This window comes from Trachypithecus francoisi, unplaced genomic scaffold, assembly GCF_009764315.1.
Source record: "Trachypithecus francoisi isolate TF-2019V2 unplaced genomic scaffold, Tfra_2.0 Lachesis_group4, whole genome shotgun sequence".
NCBI classification, from domain to species: Eukaryota; Metazoa; Chordata; class Mammalia; order Primates; family Cercopithecidae; genus Trachypithecus; species Trachypithecus francoisi.
Window position 1 is genome coordinate 20,123,086 of NW_022681469.1, and position 20,257 is coordinate 20,143,342.

General features: G+C 45.9%; 2 protein-coding genes across 5 annotated transcripts in view; one reads left to right on the forward strand and one right to left on the reverse strand.

Moving 5' to 3' along the window:
* Positions 1-457: 457 nt before the first annotated feature.
* On the reverse strand, positions 458-8,019 carry TMEM213 (transmembrane protein 213). Of its 2 annotated transcripts, none has more exons than XM_033193187.1 (3): positions 7,800-8,019; positions 4,396-4,464; positions 458-2,820 (listed from the first exon to the last, which is right to left on the reverse strand). In XM_033193187.1, exons 1-3 carry the CDS (start codon positions 7,879-7,881, stop codon positions 2,651-2,653), a joined length of 321 nt encoding a protein of 106 aa, XP_033049078.1. In that variant the 5' UTR covers positions 7,882-8,019; the 3' UTR covers positions 458-2,650. The 2 variants fall into 2 exon arrangements, with proteins under 2 accessions (XP_033049078.1, XP_033049076.1); XM_033193185.1 differs by having other exon boundaries at positions 1,930-2,820; positions 4,396-4,467; positions 7,800-8,013.
* Positions 7,791-20,257, forward strand: part of ATP6V0A4 (ATPase H+ transporting V0 subunit a4) — a 95,878-nt gene continuing 83,411 nt past the window's right edge. For 2 of the 3 annotated variants that reach the window (XM_033193180.1, XM_033193182.1), the window contains exon 1: positions 7,862-7,952. The gene's annotated coding sequence lies outside the window, so the exon portion shown is untranslated. Of the gene's footprint in view, positions 7,953-20,257 lie in introns of all 3 variants that reach the window. The other variant, XM_033193183.1, reaches the window with a different exon arrangement.

The window sequence follows — 20,257 nt, forward strand, 5'->3', positions numbered from 1 at the left end:
TATTTAATACTTTATTTCTACATATGACATTTTGATACAGGCATGCCCCATATCATATGGACTCAGTGTTACATAAACTGTAGCTGTATTGAGGACAGTGTCCACTGCTAAAGGCAAAGTTTTAAAATGAAAAGTCCATCTACCATTAGGTAAGTTCTGTTGCTTTAAGTTAGGACATTTTTAGATCTCTGGAAGTTGATGCCTGCTTTCCCTCTCAGATTTTCTTTTTTCTTTATTTTTTTCTTTCTGAGGCAAGGTCTCACTCTGTCCCTCAGGCTGGAGTGCAATGGCAAGATCATAGCTCACTGCAGCCTCAACCTCCTGGGCTCAAATGATCTTCCCACCTCAGCCTCCTGAGTAGCTGGGACCACAGACATGTGCCACCAGTCCCAAATAATTTTTTCCTATTTTTTGTAGAGATGGGGTTTCGCCATGTTGCCCAGGCTGGTCTCAAATTCCTGGGCTCAAGCAATCCTCCCGTCTTGGCCTCCCAAAGTGCTGGAATTACAGGCGTGAGCCACCACATCCAGCCCAGATTACCTTTTTTAACTTATTGACAGATAAAGATCTGGTCTGCTGTAATCAAAAAATTTTCTGTTGAGAATAAATCTGAGAGGTAGCATCCTGGAAGTAGAACCATCAAACTATAGAACCATTTTCTTTACAGTCTCAAGGAAAAGAGTGGTTGTATTGATTCATTCTATCCTTTCTCTTGTGCAGATGAAAGAAAAGCAATTGACAAAATGCCTACATTTTAATGTGAGATGTCAGAGTGCACATACTTTTCACTTCAAGGTAGTCTAAGAATCTGTGGGGTTCTCTGATGTAAATACATGTTTTCTCGCAGAGGGCAGAAATTGCTTCATAAGGAGTCATGTTGTCCTTTCTTTCTTCTGATAAACCTGCCCTCTCCTCCTCTGCAAGGGTTCACGGTAATGTGCAACGTCCACGCTCCATGCTAAGTGACAATGACTGTAATTTGAGAGAGCAGTGACCAAACCATTGGCTCCTTCAGAGGCTGGTTATTTCAGCCATCTGGAGAAAAATGGAGGCTCCTAATGCCGAGTGAGGACCTTAAATCGTCTAGGGCAAAGACTCATTTGTTCGTTCATTCATTAATTCACCCATGCACTTGTTGGACAAACTTGAATAGGGTACTATGCCCCAGGCGGGTGAGGAAGGATAAACTGCGGAGGGGCCCATTCACAACAGCTGCACATCAGGGCGGAGCAGAAGTGTGCTAAGAGCACCAGCTCCAGGTCACCCAAGGATGACCAGGAAGGCTCCAGGCAGATCAAGCATTCAAGCTGGGTTTGGAGGAATATCCTTGATTCTGGAGGTGGAGTTGGGAAGCAGCCATCCCAGACAAGAAAATGGCAGCATAGAAGCTGAAGACACCAGGATGAGGAGTGGGCCAGTCAGAGTCCTTACTCCTGCATGTGCTGGGGGACAGACGGACTCCTACAAAGAGCTGAATGCTGGACTGAGAAGTTTTAGTCCTTAGGAGCTACTGATTGTTGCCAGCAGGAGGTGACAGCTCCTACCCTGGCAGCTGCCCATAGGAACTGAAGAGCTGGGGAGGAAGATCCTCAAGGCAGTGAGGACAGAATGCAATATTCCTAGGGGAAGGCAGTGAAGGCCAGAACTAGGGCACCGGCGGGGAGAATGGGTGGGACAGGAGAGCCGTGGAAGATGGGATGAAGCCAGAAGGAGAGACGGAGAAGGACTTGAGGTGGGTGAAGATGGTGGGAGTGTCAAGGGGATTCTCACATTTTTATTTTTAACTTTAAAAAATTTTTAATAGAGACAAGGGCTCGCCATCTTGCCTAGGCTGGTCTTGAATTTCTGAGCTAAAGTGATCCTCTTGTCTCAGTCTCTCAAAGTGCTGGGATTACAGGCATGAGCCACCACGCCCGACCGATCCTCACATTTTTTTTTTTGATACAGAGTCTCACTCTGTCCCCCAGGCTGGAGTGCAGTGGCATGATCTTGGTTCACTGCAACCTCTGCCTCCCAGGTTCAAGAGATTCTCCTGCCTCAGCCTCCCAAGTAGCTGGGATTACAGGTGTGCACCACCACACCTGGCTAATTTTTGTATTTTTAGTAGAGACAGGGTTTCACCATGTTGGCCAGGCTGATCTGGAACTCCTGACCTTGAGTTATCTGCCCAGCTCTGCCTTCCAAAGTGCTGGGATTACAGGCATGAGCCACCGTACCTGACCGATTCTCACATTCTGAAATGACAGTTAAGCCCAGAACTCAAGCCAGGAAGAGAAGCCAATGACTTGGTTTTGGTGAGAAGGTTATGCATTTGTTTCTGAACATGTTGACGATGAGACTAAGTCATAGTTTCTTGTGCACCTCCCTTGGTGCCTAGAAGAAAGGTTAAAACAGGACAAATTCCAGAAGGACTATCTTGAGAGAGGAGTCACATGGGCTCAGAAGGCCCAGGGGCCCTTGGGAGCAGCATGCAAGGGCAGCAGTGGCTTGCCTCACTTGGTTCTCCCATTCTTTCTTCTTTCCCTTGTAAAAGTAACTGAAGCTTAAAGGTGAAAATGACTTAAATAATAGAAGCCATGTTAGCCCTACTCCCCTTCCCCATTAGCCACAAATTGGTGGCGATCACCATTTTGTGCACCGAGCCTGGGTCTCACGCTTGCAAGTCCTTGAGCTCATCTGGAGTCAGCTTCATCAGTTTGTCCACACAGAGCAGGATGAGGGTGAGGAACCAGAGGCTCCAGCCAACAGCCGCCGCGATCCAGCCGTACTCGTCCACTCCTGCGCGGCAGCACCGGGCTGCTTGTGGGCAGAAGTCCACGTCTGGTGGGGAAGGGAGAGTAAGGACGACGGCATGCACCACCAGTCCCACCCAGGCTTCTCTACCATTAATATTAACAGAACAATCACAGCGCGGTAGCTGACACTGATGTGGGTCTACTACGTGCCATGCACTGTGCTGTGTGCTTTTACACATTAGCTTATGCCTTGCTCACAAAGTGACAGGTGCAATTTTTTTTCCCATTTTACATGAAGAAACTGAGGCTGTAACTTGCCCAAGGTCACAAGATGGAAGAAGGAGAACTCAAACCAAGTCTGCAGGACTCTGAAGCCATACTTTTAACCTCTATGTATTATTTCCTAATACCCTTCCTTTTTTTTTTTTTTTTTCTTTTTGAGACAGAGTCTCACTCTGTCACCCAGGCTGGAGTGCAATGGATGACAGAGTCTCACTCTGTCGCCCAGGCTGGAGCCAAGCAATGGAGGCTTGGCTCACTGCAACCTCCACCTTCTGGGTTCAAGCAATTCTCCTGCCTCAGCCTCCCAAGTAGCTGGGATTACAGGTGCGTGCCACCACACCTGGCTAATGTTTTGTGTTTTTAGTAGAGAAGGGGTTTCACCCTGTTGGCCAGGCTGGTCTCGAACTCCTGGTCTCAAGTGATCCACCTGCCTCAGCCTCCCAAAGTGCTGGGATTACAGGCCTGACCCACCATGCCTGGCCTACCCTTCCTTTTAAGTGCCCAAGTTAATGCATTCTGTCATTCAGTAAGGGCGGGATAAAGGGAACCAGACAAAATAAAGCGAAACTTGCTGCTTTTCTTTTTGAGAGGGAGTCTCACTGTGTTGCCCCGGCTGGAGTGCAGTGGTGCAATCTTGGCTCACTGCAATCTCTGCCTCCCAGGTTCAAGCAATTCTTCTGTCTCAGTCTCCCTAGTAGCTGGCACTACAGCTGCATGCCACCACCTGTATTTTTTTGTATGTTTAGTAGAGACCTGATAATTTTTTTGTATTTTTAGTAGAGATGGGGTTTTACCATGTTGGTCAGGCTGGTCTCAAACTCCCGACCTCAGGTGATCTGCCCACCTCGGCTTCCCAAAGTGCTGGGATTATAGGCGTGAGCCACTGTGCCCAGCTGCAAAACTTTCTGTTAGCTAGACATGCATAATAGTGATTGCTCTGTGGATTACTGAGCACCTTGTGGCTAGAAGTATGCAAGAACTGGAAGAACGTGCATAGAAGAAGAAGAAATATGTATGTCAAGGACAGCAAAACCAAGCTCTTGCATTGGGTGGAAGTTGGACTAGATGATTTTTTATGGCCTTTCCACCTGCAGACTTCTTCAAGCATTTGAACCTAGGGCATTGTTAGCTGCTGACCTGGGATGGGTCATTAAAGCGATCTGTGTCAAAGATTGTGCACCTAGATGGGGATCAGAGCCAAGAAAGCCTTTTAGACCTGCTCTGCAAATAGTTCTGGGACAAACCACACTGGTGCACAGGAAGGCCAAGAAGGCCCTTGGCCACTTGACACCAACCAACGGAAAGCGGGGAGGCCTTTGTTTCCCTCCCAGGCGGAGGGCCAGTTCTGGGGTTAGAGCAGTTGGCAGGAGAAGCTTACTGAGGCACAGCTCCAGGGTCCCAGGGTCTGGGTGGTGAGCGGTCAAGGTTGAGCTGTTGCTGCTGCTTGCTTCTGGAAGAAAAGATGGGAGAGGCTCAGGCACTAGCAAAAGCCATTCCCAGGCATAGATTTTGAAATGTTTTTTGTAAATCAGTAGTGAGTATTATGAAAGTATTATAGAAGCTCCAGCATGGGCATATTGAGGCTTTCTGCAACAAAGCTAACTCCCTGTTATGGACCGAATTATGTTCCCCTCTCCCCAGTTTCATATGTTGAAGTCCTAACCCACAGTGTGATTGTATTTGAAGATGGGGCCTTCAAAGACGCAGTTAAGCTTAAATGAGGTCCTGTGCGTGGGCCCTAATCCAATATGGCAGGGTTCTTAGAAGACGAGGAAGAGGCCGGGTGCAGTGATTCATACCTGTAATCCCAGCACTTTGGGAGGCCGAGGTGGGCAGATCACCTGAGGTCAGGAGTTCGAGACCAGCCTGGCCAACATGGTGAAACCCCATCTCTACTAAAAATACAAAAATGAGCCAGGCATGGTGGTGCATGCCTGTAATCCCAGCTACTTGGGAGGCTGAGGTAGCAGAATCGCTTGAACCCGGGAGGCGGAGGTTGCAGTGAGCTGAGATCACACCATTGCACTCCAGCCTGGGTGACAAGAGCGAAACTCCATCTAAAAAAAAGAAGAAGAAGAAGAAGAAACATTAGCAGCATACATGCACAGAGAAAAGTTCACGTGAGGACCCAGTGAGAAGGCATCTATCTGCAACCCAAGTAGGGAGGCCTCAGGAGAAATCAAGCAATCAACAGCTTGATCTTGGACTTCCAGCCTCCAGAATGATGGCTGTCGAAGAAAATTAAACGTCATACAAGCAAGCCCAGAGATTGCCAGAATATGCAGCACATAGATTGATTCGTGAGCAAGGAGTGGAAAGATAAAAAGGACTTCAGATGAATTCTTAAAGTCCTGTTGGCTTGGGGTGTGGGATTGGGTTAGGGATCTGAGGCATCCAGGTTCCTGTCCATAACTGACAATAAGAAGAGAGATGACCTCTAAGTTCATACTGTTCAATACGGCAGCCACTAGCTACTTGTGGTTGTTTAAATTTATTACAATTAAATTCAGTAAAAAACCCAGCTTCTTGGTTACATTAGACACATGCCAAGGATTCCATTGCCACATGTGAATAGTGGCTACCATGTTGGAAGCACCATTCAGACATGGGACGTTTCCACTCTCAGTGTAAGTTCTATTATTAGACAGTGCTAATGCTGACCTAGGTAGATGGAAACCAAGAGATGGATTGGAAGAACCTTCCTAGAAATTATATTACTGTTCATTCTGCTTCTTTGGGAATGCAAAAAGGAAAAAAAAAAAGGTGGTGGGTGTGGAAACTCTCAAGGCTCTCCTGACTATGGGTCAGTGTGTCCTTCAAAGGTGCGTGTTGTCACACAGCAGGACGAGTTAAGAAGAAACCTGCTGTTTAGCTAAAACCATGAAATTGCTGCTGAGACTAATTTTATGCCACCCAACCCCCAAGCCACTCCAATGTCCTGCTTAAAGTATAGTAATTGCCTCGATGCAATCTGTTACTGTAAATTATTTACAGCTAAATGGCTTAGAGCCTGGTCTTTATTTGTTTTGGAGAAACTGATTCCTCAGTATTCTAATTTTCCTTATGACTCAAATAACTTCCTTGGCCCTGACTTTCATCTCACCTCTACACCTAGAATGGAAGTTGTCCTCTTCCAAAGTGAGTGGAAAAAAACCCTAGTCGGCTGAATGCTAGGGTTAGGTTCAAGCTTATGAAATTGCCATTGTTATAGGTCAAAATTGTTCGATATCAGCAATTTTCTATAGTTCAAATGGAATAGGCCCGGTGAAAATTCCTAAGAATTTAAACATCACCCTCCTCCCTTATAAGCAGAGCCAGAAGCGAGGGAGGGACTGGCCCACTTGGGGCTATTCCACAGGAAAAGCTGCTGGGAAGACCCAACAATTCAGTGCAGTTAAACTTGTCTTCTAATTTTCAGCTCCCATCACAAGCAAGGCACTGTCAGGGTAAGTAGAAAGAAACTCAGCACTCTAATTTGGGGAGGGGTGAAGCTGGAAAATAAAATGAATGAGCTTACCATAATTGCTGACATTCACTGTGTACGTTCTATGGGTTATTTCTTTTGTTGTTGTTATTGTTTTTTTTTTTTTTTTTTTTGAGACGAAGTCTTGCTCTTTCACCCAGGCTGGGGTGCAGTGGCCCAATCTCAGCTCACTGCATGCTCCACCTTCTGGGTTCACACGATTCTCCTGCCTCAGCCTCCTGAGTAGCTAGGACTACAGGCACCCGCCACCACGCGTGGCTAATTTTCTATGGGCTATTTCTAAGTTCTTTACATGAAATTATATCAATTCCTCTTGACAAGCACTATGATGGTCCCCATGAGATAAAGGAGGAAACTGGGCATAGAGAGGGAAAGGAGTTTGCTTGAGGTCGCATGGCTAGTGAGTCATGGAAGATGGAGTTGGGTTCAGGCTCAGCAGCTCAAGAGCGCACGTCTTGAACCTCAACACCAACACTCCTGGCAGTGGCTGCAGAAGAGAGTCTGAGGATGAGAGGGGCAGATACAGGACTCTGGGTTGCAGGGTTGGTTTTGGGAGCGGGAGAGTGTTGCAGGGCATAGAAAATGTGGTGGTGTTCTGAGGTGGCTGAGAACAAGATCAAAGCCAGGAGCGTGAGATGGTAACCAAGGTCCCTCTGCCATGAGTTGCAGACCCCGGCCTGGCAGGGCAAGGCAGGGGGTGTAGATCAGCCTTCCAACCTCTGTAGGAAAATAGGGAGATAACCCACATTTCCAGTGCCCGCGGAGGCAGGAGGGTGGGAGACAGTGAATGGCAGCCCTCCTAGCAGTCAGGTTCTGTGAAAGTCGCAGAGAAAGTACAGGGGGCAGAGAGGGACAGAGGACTTAGGAAAGGGAAGGTCAGACACAAATGTGCACAGAGAGGGTTGCAAAGCACGAGAGCTCAGTGGGGCTGAGAAGGAGCCTTCAGGACACAGTGGACCAAGAGATGTCATTTTGGTCCTCTGATGGGTGAGACTCCAGCAAATAACTTTTTCCTTTCTGTGTGGCAAAGGCCAAGAGAGGTGACTGCTCCTACCCTAGATGAGGAATTGAGTACCTGATCTCTGTCTTAGGCCAACCTAAGACCACCCCCACCCCAGCCCCACCTCCCACCCGCTGCCTAATCCTTCAGATGAGAAAGTTCTGTTTCCTCCTTCCTTTGTGCAGGACCAACCCTGGCCAAAGAATCCTCCCCCTCCTCCTCCTTTCCCTCCCACCTCTCTTTTCCCTCCTTCCCTCCCCCTTCCCAGCCTGGCCACGAATAAAGCTCATAACGCTACCTGCCGAGCAAGCCGAGTGGAGGGAGGCAAAGGCCAGGCCGAGGATCAAGGCGGCCCGGGTGGCAGCGGGGAGGCTCTGCATGCTGGAAGCTGCACTGGGTGCCGGGTGCAGGTGAGCCGGTCTCGCAGAGTTGTGCTGAGTGCCTACTGCAGGTGAGCCGACTCCAGCCTGCAGGAGCTGGAAAGCAACTTATGCTGGGTGTTTGGGGGAAACACGACGGGGTGGAGCAAAAGAAACTTGGCCTGTCACACCTTCTCTCACCTCTCTAGAACGGAAGCCAAACTGTTGGCTGAGGAAGGAAAGGAGGGGCAAGCTATGCCCTTCTCCCCTGAGCACAAATTTTGTCCTTATTGAGAAAAAAGGGGAGGATAAGAGAGAGCTGTGTCATGCTGGTTCTTGGGACATGAGTTTGCTGCCTCTCCCATCTGCAGGTGTAGCATGGATGCTCAATTCCATTTGGTCCAATATTCATTGAGCACCTACTGTGTGCACTGATTGCACTATGCTGAAGTCGGGAGATATCTGCTCTCGAAGTGCGTTAATTACAAACATACATCATTCAACCCCCGAGCAGTGTTCCGGGAATGGCTTGGGAAGGATAAAGCACTGCGGGTTTCAACAGTGGAGGTCACATCTGCTGGTGGGACGCTTCAAGAAGAAAATGGCATTGGAGATGGGGCATGAGGGCTCACCCTGGAATCCCAGCACTCTGGGAGGCTGAGGCAGGTGGATCACTTGAAGTCAGGAGTTCAAGACCAGCCTGGCCAACATGGTGAAACCCCATCTCTAACAAAAATACAAAAATTAGCCAGGTGTGGTGGTGCGTGCCTGTAGTCCCAGCTACTCAGGAAGCTGAGGCAGGAAAATCGCTTGAACCTGGAAGACAGAGGTTGCAGTAAGCTGAGATCCTGCCCCTGCATTCCAGCCTGGGTGACAGAGGAAGACTCTGTCTCAAAAAAGAATGGAAAGGAAAGGAAAGGGAGGGGAGGGGAGGGGAGGGAAGGGAAGAGAGAAAATGGCATTTGGCTCGGGCCTTGAAGGATGGCTAGAATTTTGACAGGGGGAGAAGGGAAGATGGCACTGTAGGTAGAGGGACAGATGAGTAAAGACCCAGAGGTAAGGAGGTGTCAGAGGTGGGCTGTACCAGCAGCACCTGGAAGCCCAGGTGAGCCGAGGCGGGTGAGGTGGGGAGGCTAGAGGACAGCTGTGGACTGAGCTTCCGCGTGCCTGGTAGAGGAGTTTGAAACAAAGTCAGGAAGCAAAGGGGAAGGTTCTGTAGAGATTTCGAGCTGAGGAGTAACTTGACTCGAGTTCTGCATTCAGTCTAAATCATTTATTGAAAACCCACCATGTATATAAAAGGTCTTGGCTGGGTGCAGTGGCTCACGCCTGCAATCCCAGCACTTTGGGAGGCCAAGGCAAGCAGATCACGAGGTCAGGAGATGGAGACCATCCTGGCTAACACAGTGAAATCCCGTCTCTACTAAAAGTACAAAATATTAGCCGGGCGTGGTGGTGGGCAGCTGTAGTCCCAGCTACTCGGGAGGCTGAGGCAGAAGAATGGCGTGAACATGGGAGGCAGAGCTTTCAGTGCGCTGAGATCGTACCACTGCACTCCAGCCTGGGCGACAGAGTGAGACTCTGTTTCAATAAAAAAAAAAAAGGTCTCATCCTAGGCTTTGGAGACTGAGATGACTGAGACACGATTCTTCCCCTTGAGAACACAGTTCAGCAGGGAACCAAACCTGGAAGAAAGAAATTTGATGCAACCTGGCAAGACTCAAATAGCGGTACCTTCCACGGTGATGGGAATAAAAAGGAGGATGCGAAGCAATCTGCCTGAGAGGTGTAGGGGGAGGAATCACGAAGAAGTGCTATTTGGGCTGGGTACTGAAGTTTGTATGTGCAGATTAGAATTGGTGGGATTTTCAAGTCAAAGGAATAGCACCTATAAAGGCGAGGGAACCGTCTGTGTGCACACAGCCTGCCATGTGTGGATGTGTTCCTGCACATGTATGGGCCTGGGAAGGGTGAGGGGTGGACTCCAACTCTGTGGAAAGACGTGGAAGGCGTGAGTAAGCCCCAAGGAAGGATTTCCTAGTGGAGTGTAACCGCCCAGGGGAGGCATTTTTTTTTCTAATTTGCTCAAAGATATAAAATAGTGGTGACCTGTGTTCCTGGATTGGGGAATGGGGTCAACATGCCTAGGAAGGGTGATTTTCAGGCAGCGCACAGAAGTCCAGTTTAGACATTACCACTAGTTGAACATTAAACAGTTGCATGCTAGGCCAGGCTCTTGGTATGGGGACCTGGGGGTGAGAAAGACCACACAGCCCTTGTGCTCAAGGAACTCAAGTTCCACACAGAGAAGACACCGCTTAGTAGAACAAATGCTGTCCTCAATGTTTTCCTCACAAGTAAACCCTGCAGTGAGCTTCACAGGGCAGGACTGATTTATCCGATGGGTACTAGGGATAACAGCAATGCATGGGATCCCCAAGATTTTCAAGGATCTCAAAAATGTTTGAGACCTGAGAAAATATTCTCGGATCCAAAATGTGAACAACAGACCAGGCATATTGGCACATGCCTGTCATCCCAGCACTTTGGGAGGCCGAGGTGGGAGGATCACTTGAGCCAGGGAGTTCAAGACTGGCCTGCGCAACATAGTAAGAACCTTCCCCTGCCCCCCCCCAAAAAAACACAAAAAAAATTGGTTGGGTATGGTAGTGTGTACCTGTAGTCTCAGCTACTCAGGAGGCTGAGCGGGGAGGATCACTTGAGCCCAGGAGGTCAAGGCTGTGGTGAGCTGAGATGGTACCACTGCACTCCAGCCTGGGTGACACAGTGAAACTGTCCCCAAACAAGCAAACAAAAATTTGAACAACCAAAAACTGGGCAAAATAAATAATTGTTTCAAAAGCAGAGTTACACAGTTCATTTGAAATGTTTAAACGGAAATGATTGAATGTGGGAGGCTGGGTGCATTTTAATGTTTTTGACGTGAGCAGAGCCTGTCCCTCCTATGGAATCGGAACCTGAGGTATACAAACATGTAAGATGTCCTGCCTGGGGCTGTTGTTTTGGTGGATTGAACAGCATCCGTAGCCTGAGCTGAGACCATCCTATCAAGTCGTATCAGGGAAAGCTTTTCTAGGGGGCAGGGGATGTGGAGGAGGAGATAATGGGTTGGCCCTCCCTCCCTATTTTATCATTGTTATGTGATGTCAGACTGTTTTAGATGAGCTGTTTGTACGACAAACGTTCTATCTACAGATGGAAGAACTTTGTTATTCCAAAATAGTATAGGCTGGGCCAGACGTGATGGCTCATGCCTGTAATCCCAGCACTTTGGGAAGCTGAGGCAGGTGGATCATTTGAGGTCAGGAGTTCAAGACCAGCCTGAGCAACATGGTAAAACCCCATCTTTACTAAAAAAATACAGAAATATTAGCCAGGCATGGTGGTGCATGCCTGTAATCCCAGCTACTTGGGAGACTGAGGTAGGAGAATCACTTGAACAGGGGAGATGGAGGTTGTAGTGAACCGTGATTGCACCACTGCACTCCAGCCTTGGCAACAGAGCGAGACTCTGTCTCAAAAAAAAAAAAAAAAAAAAATAGGGTGGGCTGGACTGGCCACTGATAACTGTTAACCCCAAAGAAAGGGCTGTGTGTGTGTGGCCACTTTTTACTTTACGAGTGTCACCAGTATTCGCTGTTTTTAGCAGGTCTACAAGTAATAACTCTATGTGGCCCGTTTCCTTACTCATACATTTTGCATCAGGTTTACTTTGGAGCGTGTACCAGGAAGTTGCCTTACTCAAAGCTAGACTTTCTCAAGACTTTTTTTTTTTTTTCGTTGAAATAGGTATTTGGTTACAAATACTCTTTTAAAAGTTCAGGATGTCTGTGGCCAGGCGCCATGGTGGTGTTGGAGAGCGGGGGTAGCCAAGAGAGTGGGATTCCAGGGCTCTCACTGCTTCCAATTTCACCTGTTAACCCTGATAAGATTTCATGTGAGAAAGAAAAGAAGTAGGCAGAGGGTTTTCAGGGCTGAAAGATGGAAAACCTGCAGTCTGTGGCCTGGAATGGCCCAGGGAAGAATATTCCATGTTCATGAAGCTTCTCTTGCGATTCTGACAGGCCCCTTTGCCACTTGTCCATCTTGGGAAATGACCTCTGACCTTGAACTTGAGTTTTTCATCTCTGGTTAACCCAAAATCCATTCAGAGGAGAATTGTGGCCCTAACCAAGCCTGTGCCTGCCAAGCCCCAGCTCCCTCATAGAGATGGGGTTGACGGCTCTTCTTGCTCCTGGCTCTGTCAGGATCTGTTTTTACAAAATAATGTCAGGCTCTGGGTGCTTGTGGGACGGAAACATCTAGATGTGGACCTGAGCAGCACTTAGTCTGTGGAGGAGTTAACCTCATTCCCTGCCCCTCAGTGATGGGTCTGTAACGTGGAGAGAACAAGAAGTTCCCTTTTAGGGAAACTTGAGAACTATAGCTGTTAAGCTCATGCCATAGAGTTAGTTGATCAAAGTAAGAAAGTCAGCAAGGAAGTCCTGGAGTCCACCATTTGGAATCATTTTTGAACACTTCCCGGGATGATTAATTCAGCTTGTTCAAAATTGCACTGGGAGGCGGTGCAGCTATGGTCCAGACAGGCGGAGGTTAACAAAAAGGAGGTCCTTCCTCTTGGCAAAAGCAACCTTCCACCTGGGTCCTGTATCTTATTCCCTGCCCTATTCTCTGAAGTATATTTCTTAATTTCCAAACATACAGAGGTTTTCTAGTTATCTTTTTGTTATCGACTTTTAGCTTAGTTGCACTGTGATCTGCGAATATACTTTGATGATTTCTATTTTTTGATGTTATTTAAAAGACACCGGGGGCGGAGCAAGATGGCCGAATAGGAACAGCTCCAGTCTCCAACTCCCAGCGCGAGTAACACAGAAGACCGGTGATTTCTGCATTTTCAACTGAGGTACTGGGGTCATCTCTCTAGGGAGTGCCGGACAATCGGTGCTGGTCAGCTGCTGCAGCCTGACCAGCGTGAGCTGAAGCAGGGCGAGGCATCGCCTCACCTGGAAGCGCAAGGGGGAAGGAAATCCGTTTTCCTAGCCGGGGGAACTGAGACACATAACACCTGGAAAATCGCGTAACTCCCACCCCAATACTGCGCTTTAAGGAAACAGGCACACCAGGAGAATATATCCCACACCTGGCCGGGAGGGTCCCACGCCCACGGAGCCTCCCTCACTGCTAACACAGCCGTCTGTGGCGATCTATCCGCAAGGCAGCAACGAGGCTGGGGGAGGGGCGCCCGCCATTGCTGAGGCTTAAGTAGGTAAACAAAACCTCTGGGAAGCTCGAACTGGGTGGAGCTCACAGCAGCTCAAGGAAACCTGCCTGTCTCTGTAGACTCCACCTCTGGGGACAGCCCACAGCTGAGGTCCAATAGGGAAAGCAGCGGGGGCGGTGCAGAGGCGAACGACTCTGTCTGACAGCTTTGGGGAGAGCCGTGGATCTCCCAACGCGGAGGTTGAGATCCGAGAACGGACAGACTGCCTGCTCAGGTGGGTCCCTGACCCCTGAGTAGCCTAGCTGGGAGACATCCCCCACTAGGGGCAGTCTGACACCCCACACCTCACAGGGTGGAGTCATCCCTGAGAGGAAACTTCCAAAGGAAGAATCAGACAGGTACACTCGCTGCTCAGCAATATTCTATCTTTGGCAACCTCTGCTGCTGATACCCAGGCAAACAGGGTCTGGAGTGGACCTCAAGCAATCTCCAACAGACCAACAGACAGTCCTTCTGACTGTCAGACGGAAAACTATCAAACAGGAAGGACACCTATACCAAAACCCCATCAGTACGTCACCATCATCAAAGACCAGAGACAGATAAAACCACAAAGATGGGGAAAAAGCAGGGCAGAAAAGCTGGAAATTCAAAAAATAAGAGCGCATCTCCCCCTGCAAAGGAGCGCAGCCCATCGCCAGCAACGGATCAAAGCTGGTCAGAGAATGACTTTGACGAGATGAGAGAAGAAGGCTTCAGTCCATCAAACTTCTCAGAGCTAAAGGAGGAATTACGTACCCAGCGCAAAGAAACTAAAAATCTTGAAAAAAAAGTGGAAGAATTGACAGCTAGACTAATTAATGCAGAGAAGATCATAAACGAAATGACAGAGATGAAAACCATGACACGAGAAATACGTGACAAATGCACAAGCTTCAGTAACCGACTCGATCAACTGGAAGAAAGAGTATCAGCGATTGAGGATCAAATGAATGAAATGAAGCGAGAAGAGAAACCAAAAGAAAAAAGAAGAAAAAGAAATGAACAAAGCCTGCAAGAAGTATGGGATTATGTAAAAAGACCAAATCTACGTCTGATTGGGGTGCCTGAAAGTGAGGGGGAAAATGGAACCAAGTTGGAAAACACTCTTCAGGATATCATCCAGGAGAACTTCCCCAACCTAGTAGGGCAGGCCAACATTCAAATTCAGGAAATACAGAGAACGCCACAAAGATACTCCTCCAGAAGAGCAACTCCAAGACACATAATTGCCAGATTCACCAAAGTTGAAATGAAGGAAAAAATCTTAAGGGCAGCCAGAGAGAAAGGTCGGGTTACCCACAAAGGGAAGCCCATCAGACTAACAGCAGATCTCTCGGCAGAAACTCTACAAGCCAGAAGAGAGTGGGGGCCAATATTCAACGTTCTTAAAGAAAAGAATTTTCAACCCAGAATTTCATATCCAGCCAAACTAAGTTTCATCAGTGAAGGAGAAATAAAATCCTTTACAGATAAGCAAATGCTTAGAGATTTTGTCACCACCAGGCCTGCCTTACAAGAGACCCTGAAGGAAGCCCTAAACATGGAAAGGAACAACCGGTACCAGCCATTGCAAAAACATGCCAAAATGTAAAGACCATCGAGGCTAGGAAGAAACTGCATCAACTAATGAGCAAAATAACCAGTTAATATCATAATGACAGGATCAAGTTCACACATAACAATATTAACCTTAAATGTAAATGGACTAAATGCTCCAATTAAAAGACACAGACTGGCAAACTGGATAAAGAGTCAAGACCCATCAGTCTGCTGTATTCAGGAGACCCATCTCACATGCAGAGACATACATAGGCTCAAAATAAAGGGATGGAGGAAGATCTACCAAGCAAATGGAGAACAAAAAAAAGCAGGGGTTGCAATCCTAGTCTCTGATAAAACAGACTTTAAACCATCAAAGATCAAAAGAGACAAAGAAGGCCATTACATAATGGTAAAGGGATCAATTCAACAGGAAGAGCTAACTCTCCTAAATATATATGCACCCAATACAGGAGCACCCAGATTCATAAAGCAAGTCCTTAGAGACCTACAAAGAGACTTAGACTCCCATACAATAATAATGGGAGATTTCAACACTCCACTGTCAACATTAGACAGATCAACGAGACAGAAAGTTAACAAGGATATCCAGGAATTGAACTCATCTCTGCACCAAGCGGACCTAATAGACATCTATAGAACTCTCCACCCCAAATCAACAGAATATACATTCTTCTCAGCACCACATCGCACTTATTCCAAAATTGACCACATAATTGGAAGTAAAGCACTCCTCAGCAAATGTACAAGAACAGAAATTATAACAAACTGTCTCTCAGACCACAGTGCAATCAAACTAGAACTCAGGACTAAGAAACTCAATCAAAACCGCTCATCTACATGGAAACTGAATAACCTGCTCCTGAATGACTACTGGGTACATAACGAAATGAAAGCAGAAATAAAGATGTTCTTTGAAACCAATGAGAACAAAGATACAACATACCAGAATCTCTGGGACACATTTAAAGCAGTGTGTAGAGGGAAATTTATAGCACTAAATGCCCACAAGAGAAAGCAGGAAAGATCTAAAATTGACACTTTAACATCACAATTAAAAGAACTAGAGAGGCAAGAGCAAACACATTCAAAAGCTAGCAGAAGGCAAGAAATAACTAAGATCAGAGCAGAACTGAAGGAGATAGAGTCACAAAAAACCCTCCAAAAAATCAATGAATCCAGGAGTTGGTTTTTTGAAAAGATCAACAAAATTGACAGACCGCTAGCAAGACTAATAAAGAAGAAAAGAGAGAGGAATCAAATAGACGCAATAAAAAATGATAAAGGGGATATCACCACCGACCCCACAGAAATACAAACAACCATCAGAGAATACTATAAATGCCTCTACGCAAATCGACTAGAAAATCTAGAAGAAATGGATAATTTCCTGGACACTTACACTCTCCCAAGACTGAACCAGGAAGAAGTTGAATCCCTGAATAGACCAATAACAGGCTCTGAAATTGAGGCAACAATTAATAGCCTACCCACGAAAAAAAGTCCAGGACCAGATGGATTCACAGCTGAATTCTACCAGGTACAAGGAGGAGCTGGTACCATTCCTTCTGAAACTATTCCAATCAATAGAAAAAGAGGGAATCCTCCCTAACTCATTTTATGAGGCCAACATCATCCTGATACCAAAGCCTGGCAGAGACACAACAAAAAAAGAGAATTTTAGACCAATATCCCTGATGAACATCGATGCAAAAATTCTCAATAAAATACTGGCAAACCGGATTCAGCAGCACATCAAAAAGCTTATCCACCATGATCAAGTGGGCTTCATCCCTGGGATGCAAGGCTGGTTCAACATTCGCAAATCAATAAACGTAATCCAGCATATAAACAGAACCAAAGACAAGAACCACATGATTATCTCAATAGATGCAGAAAAGGCTTTTGACAAAATTCAACAGCCCTTTATGCTAAAAACGCTCAATAAATTCGGTATTGATGGAACGTACCTCAAAATAATAAGAGCTATTTACGACAAACCCACAGCTAATATCATACTGAATGGGCAAAAACTGGAAAAATTCCCTTTGAAAACTGGCACAAGACAGGGATGCCCTCTCTCACCACTCCTATTCAACATAGTGTTGGAAGTTCTGGCTAGGGCAATCAGGCAAGAGAAAGAAATCAAGGGTATCCAGTTAGGAAAAGAAGAAGTCAAATTGTCCCTGTTTGCAGATGACATGATTGTATATTTAGAAAAACCCATCGTCTCAGCCCAAAATCTCCTTAAGCTGATAAGCAACTTCAGCAAAGTCTCAGGATACAAAATTAATGTGCAAAAATCACAAGCATTCTTATACACCAGTAACAGACAAGCAGAGAGCCAAGTCAGGAATGAACTTCCATTCACAATTGCTTCAAAGAGAATAAAATACCTAGGAATCCAGCTTACAAGGGATGTAAAGGACCTCTTCAAGGAGAACTACAAACCACTGCTCAGTGAAATCAAAGAGGACACAAACAAATGGAAGAACATACCATGCTCATGGATAGGAAGAATCAATATCGTGAAAATGGCCATACTGCCCAAGGTTATTTATAGATTCAATGCCATCCCCATCAAGCTACCAATGAGTTTCTTCACAGAATTGGAAAAAACTGCTTTAAAGTTCATATGGAACCAAAAAAGAGCCCGCATTGCCAAGACAATCCTAGGTCAAAAGGACAAAGCTGGAGGCGTCACGCTACCTGACTTCAAACTATACTACAAGGCTACAGTAACCAAAACAGCATGGTACTGGTACCACAACAGAGAAATAGACCAGTGGAACAGAACAGAGTCCTCAGAAATAATACCACACATCTACAGCCATCTGATCTTTGACAAACCTGACAAAAACAAGAAATGGGGAAAGGATTCCCTATTTAATAAATGGTGCTGGGAAAATTGGCTAGCCACAAGTAGAAAGCTGAAACTGGATCCTTTCCTTACCCCTTATACGAAAATTAATTCAAGATGGATTAGAGACTTAAATGTTAGACCTAATACCATAAAAACCCTAGAAGAAAATCTAGGTAGTACCATTCAGGACATAGGCATGGGCAAGGACTTCATGTCTAAAACACCAAAAGCAACGGCAGCAAAAGCCAAAATTGACAAATGGGATCTCATTAAACTAAAGAGCTTTTGCACAGCAAAAGAAACTACCATCAGAGTGAACAGGCAACCTACAGAATGGGAAAAAATTTTGCAACCTACTCATCTGACGAAGGGCTAATATCCAGAATCTACAAAGAACTCAAACAAATATACAAGAAAAAAACAAACAACCCCATCAAAAAGTGGGGAAAGGATATGAACAGACATTTCTCAAAAGAAGACATCCATACAGCCAACAGACACATGAAAAAATGCTCATCATCACTCGCCATCAGAGAAATGCAAATCAAAACCACAATGAGATACCATCTCACACCAGTTAGAATGGCAATCATTAAGAAGTCAGGAAACAATAGATGTTGGAGAGGATGTGGAGAAATAGGAACACTTTTACACTGTTGGTGGGATTGTAAACTAGTTCAACCATTATGGAAAACAGTATGGCGATTCCTCAAGGATCTAGAACTAGATGTACCATATGACCCAGCCATCCCACTACTGGGTATATACCCAAAGGATTATAAATTACTCTACTACAAAGACACATGCACACGTATGTTTATTGCGGCACTATTCACAATAGCAAAGACTTGGAATCAACCCAAATGTCCATCTGTGACAGACTGGATTAAGAAAATGTGGCACATATACACCATGGAATACTATGCAGCCATCAAAAAGGATGAGTTTGCGTCCTTTGTAGGGACATGGATGCAGCTGGAAACCATCATTCTTAGCAAACTATCACAAGAAGAGAAAACCAAACACCGCATGTTCTCACTCATAGGTGGGAACTGAACAATGAGATCACTTGGACTCGGGAAGGGGAACATCACACACTGGGGCCTATCATGGGGAGGGGGGAGGAGGGAGGGATTGCATTGGGGAGTTATACATGATATAAACGTTATGCACATGTACCCTAGAACTTAAAGTATAATAAAAAAAAAAAAAAAAAAAAGAAACACTTAAAAAAAAAAAAAAATAAAAAAGACACCATATGACCATTTTTGTCTTGAAAAGAATGTGTCATGCAGTCGTGGGGTCAGTGTTCTGGGTAATCCTTAGATCAAGAGTGCTATTGTGTGGTGCAGAACGTCTGTGTTTTTCCTGTCTTTTAAACATTCGGTCTAATTATTCTATTGAATACCGAGATGATTGTGGGTTTCTTTCTTCCCTGTAGTTTTGTCAACTTTTGCATTAAATATTTGAGGCAGTAACTGAGGTACAAACCAATACAGAATTTTGACACCTTCCTGGCAAATTGAACCTTCTTTTAAAAAATCATTTTGTAATATCCCTCCTCTCTCTCTCTTTTTTTTTTTTTTTTTTTGAGATGGAGTCTCTCTCTGTCGCCCAGGCTGGAGTGCAGTGGCGCGATCTCAGCTCACTGCAACCTCCACCTCTCCGGTCTAAGCAATTCTCCTTCTTCAGTCTCCCGAGTAGCTGGGATTATAAGCGTGTGCCACCACACCTGGGTAATTTTTGTATTTTTGGTAGAGACAGGGGTTTCACCATGTTGGCCAGGCTGGTCTTGAACTCCTGACCTCAGGTGATTTACCTGTTTCAGCCTCCCAAAGTGCTGGGATTATAGGTGTGAGCCACTGCGCCCGGCCTTCTTGATCTCTAGTAATGCTTTTTGCCATAAACTTTACTTTGTCTGATATTTGTTTTTTTTTTTTTTGAGACGGAGTCTTGCTCTGTCGCCCGGGCTGGAGTGCAGTGGCCGGCTCTCAGCTCACTGCAAGCTCCGCCTCCCGGGTTTACACCATTCTCCTGACTCAGCCTCCCCAGTAGCTGGGACTACAGGCGCCCGCCACCTCGCCCGGCTAGTTTTTTTTTTTTTTGTATTTTTAGTAGAGACGGGGTTTCACCGTGTTAGCCAGGATGGTCTTGATCTCCTGACCTCGTGATCCGCCCGTCTCAGCCTCCCAAAGTGCTGGGATTACAGGCTTGAGCCACCGCACCCGGCTGATATTTGTTTTTCTGTGTTTTACTCTGGATATTGCCTTCTGCCCAATCTTTTATTAAATCTCTTGTCATCTGTATCTAATCCTGTTTTATAACTATGAATTGGATTCTTAATTTCGATTATCTTAGTTTTAGTTCCAGAATTTCCATCCTGTTCTTTTTTATATTTTTTCTCTGCCAAACTATTCAGTCCTGTTTTTCATCTTCATAAACGGAGGGGATATAATTCCTTTAAAATCTGTGTGTGATAACCTCAGTCTTTGCCATTCTTCTCCCATTCATTTATTTCCATTCTCTATTATTTCTGCTGTTTTCATTCATGTGGTCATGTTTCTTTGCATACCTGGTTATTTTTTATTGTGGGCAAAATTGCAGTTACACACTGTTGTTTATGGAAATAACCTGAGACCTAGGATAATGCTTTCTTCCTGTAGACATGATTTTTGTTGTTGTTGCTT